At 57.9% G+C, this 3,124-nt stretch overlaps 1 protein-coding gene across 1 annotated transcript; it reads right to left on the minus strand.

Moving 5' to 3' along the window:
- Positions 1–2,916, minus strand: NXT1 (nuclear transport factor 2 like export factor 1). Its single transcript, XM_055430867.2, has 2 exons — positions 2,595–2,916; positions 1–656 (listed from the first exon to the last, which is right to left on the minus strand). Exon 2 carries the CDS (start codon positions 609–611, stop codon positions 189–191), a length of 423 nt encoding a protein of 140 aa, XP_055286842.1. The 5' UTR covers positions 612–656; positions 2,595–2,916; the 3' UTR covers positions 1–188.
- Positions 2,917–3,124: the final 208 nt, after the last annotated feature.

Raw genomic sequence — 3,124 nt, forward strand, 5'->3', positions numbered from 1 at the left:
CAAGGGGAAAAGAAGCAACATTTTATTCATCAGAATTTCCAGAACCAGAGTCTCTTCTGGGCAAATAGAAAAATAGAGACTTTTACTATTTCAAAAAGGCAGCTGTGACAAACAAGTGTATGCCCAGACAGAGGCCCCTCAGACTTGAGCAAGCCCAGGGTTCAGGCTGGGGGTGTCCCGCCACCCCACTAGCAGGCCCAGTCCTGGAACCGGAAGCAGTCACTGGCGATCTTCCACACTGTGTTGCTGGGCGAGGCCTGGGCCGTCAGGATGAAGTTCTGGTTGAAGTCCCGCTGTTTGTTGCCCTCAAACTTCACTGTCCCACAGATCACCACGAGGACCGTGGTCTGGCTCGGGGTGGCTTCGTCGTGGACCGGCTGGCAGTCTACCATGTTGATCTGGAACTCGCTGGAGGGCAGCATCTCAAAAAACTCACTCAGGGATTCTTGCCCGGAGACGGCGTTGCCATTCCACACCAGGGTGGCTGTGCCCATGTACAGGCGGGAGAGCAGCCGCCGCCGCTTGTCCATGGTGCTGTAGTACACGTTCACAAACTCCTCAGCTGCGCGGCATGCCTGGTCCACATAGGTCTTGAAGTCCACGGACGCCATCACTGGCCCCGTCAAGGGAGGCCTTGGCCCAGGTGCCTCCTGTACCTGATGGGGCCGGAAGGTGGAAGAGACCCTGTGTGAATGCTGATGACCGTCATGCCCCACAAAGGACCAGTCCTCCCACTGGAGGCGAAATTCTGGGTGTACCCTGCTGCTGACGCCTGGTCTGGCTGGGCCCCAGTTTGCTCATCTGAGACAGGAACATCCCTACCTGTGCGCGACTGCAGTGCAGGATGAAAGGAAGCAGGGGACACCACGCACTCAGTTAAAAAGCCTGAGACCCACATGGTTAGCGATGACAGCTATTACTATGAATTTTAACAATCTTAGTTTATAAGCTGTAGTACAACTGACGGTGGAAGGCTGCTTTTTCCTGGAAGCGTGGAACAGCTGTGACTGCCCTCGTGTGTCTGATGCAGATACCACACTCTGGAGAAGGGAACAGTGGCCCAACGAAGGCCAATCCGTATCGTGAGCTCACCTACTGGGCCTGGGAGGGTGAAGAGAAGGCAAGTTTCCTAAGAGGGCAAGAGAACAAATGTCGTGAGGACAGGACAGGACCAATACTGGTGGCCACAGTTCTCACTATGGGCTCTATCTAAGGAGCAAAGCTGGAGCTGACTGGAATGACTGAGGACTCAAGAACTCCAGGAAGCACAGGGGAGTCCCGTGAACCAAGAACGGACAGGCCAGACGGAAGAAATTCTGTGGGGTGAAGGGGTGGTGACAAAAGGAAGAATTTTAGCTGTAGCCAAAATGAAACATTTCCTGAAAAAAAAAAAAGTGGAAAAGCATAGGAAAAATTATTTGCTTTTTTTTTCAGGGTATACAATAACTATTGTAGTTGTATTCTTTTTTGCCTGATTAAAATATTTCACTACACAGAAATCCAACAGAGGACAACATTACTAAAATATTGGATGCATTTAGATTTACAAACTTAAATACTGAGTATTTTTTTTTCATTTCAACGTTGTGCATGCATGCTCAGCAGTGTTCCTTCAACTCTTTGCACCCCATGGACTGTAGCCCCTCAGGCTCCTCTGTCCATGGGATTCTCCAGGCAAAAATACTGGAGTGGGTTGCCATTTCCTTCTCCAGGGGATCGTCCTGACCCAGGGATCGAACCCGCCTCTCTTATTTCCTGCACTGCAGGCGGATTCTTTACCGGGATGAGCCATGGAGAGAGCCTAACTTAAAAAAAAAAAAATCAGCTTTTGAAAGAGATAAAAGATCCCAGGCAAGGTTAGGAGGGAGTCAGGGAGAGGAACGTGGAGAAGGGCAGAGCCTCCAGGAGAGAACTGGCCAGGGGGAGGAGGGGGTAGGCGGGGAGAGCTCCGACCTTGAAAAGAGCGCTGAGGGCCAGGCGCCGACGCGGGTCCTGCCACCCCCTCGGAGCGGGGGTGGGGCCTCAAGTCCAGTCGCGCAAACGTTCGCTCCAAACTCTACTTCCCAGCGCTTTATAAACACCCTGTCGTACACTAGTCACCGCGAACTGATGAGGCGTTACGGTAACAACTTCGCAACGAGGAAAGAAAACCCAGGTGTGGACGAGGCCGAGGGTGGACACGCCCCTGATCTGTCCTCTACTAGAATGCGCTGCCTGCCGGGACGGCACGGTCGTCTCCCCCGCTCCTGCCTCTCTGGGTCCAGTCTGGGGGCGCAGGGTTCCAGGATGGCCAGTTTGTAACCTACCCCTCCGGGCCTGTCTCCCTCGCTGGACACCACCCCCCGCCCCCAGCCAAGCCCCCATCAGCCGGCGTCCACGCCGATCACCGGCATCTCGGGCCTCCGCAGCTCAACCAGCTGCCCGCCCGGGGGTCCTCAGGGAGCGGTCGTTTCTGCGGGGCTGCGACCGCCCCAGACTCGCGGCGAGACCAGGCGGCATCCTCGCCACGCGGGGGGCAACTGACGGGGCACCGCCTACGTACGCGGAGGTCATCGACCAGACCGGGGAGCGCCGACCTGCGCAGGGGCACCTACCTGCGCGGGAGTGACCACCCTGCTCAGTGCGGGAGATGACCGGGTCAGCGTGGGGCTCAGGTGGGCGGGCAGGTGCGGGGGAAGTCACCGCACGGGTCGGCGTGGGCGACGCCGTTCACGCGGCTACGCGGAGCCCCCGGTGACCGTAGGCCGCGCCAGCCGAGGCTCAGTGGTTCTCTGCCACCTGCCCAAGGGGGCCTGGGAAGAGTCGCCTCCACCGCACCACTCCCTCCGGGGACCTGCCGGGTCCAGCCAGCCAGCGCCTCTGCGGGTTCCCGCGCGCGGCCAGCCAGCAACGCGCAGACTCGATCGCCCGGCCCCGGCCCCGCCCCGTGACGGACAACCGTTTCAGCCAGTGGGGCGGTCGACCGTAAGGCTAGCCCCGCCTAAGTGTGGCAGCCCCGCCTAAGTGTGGCACGGGTAGGTCGCTTCGGGAGAGGCACGTTCCCAGAAGACCGCGCGCTCGAGTCTTCATTGGTCTATAGACGCCGGCCCGAGGTTAGGTGCGGCCTCTGATTGGACGAAGCCTC

This window comes from Moschus berezovskii, chromosome 15 (assembly GCF_049115385.1).
Source record: "Moschus berezovskii isolate FMDL1 chromosome 15, NW_MosBer_1.0, whole genome shotgun sequence".
Lineage (NCBI taxonomy): Eukaryota > Metazoa > Chordata > Mammalia > Artiodactyla > Moschidae > Moschus > Moschus berezovskii.

Excerpts from the sequence above, each read along its gene's own strand:
- NXT1 (XM_055430867.2), bottom strand. The coding sequence starts at position 611 with ATGGCGTCCGTGGACTTCAAGACCTATGTGGACCAGGCATGCCGCGCA.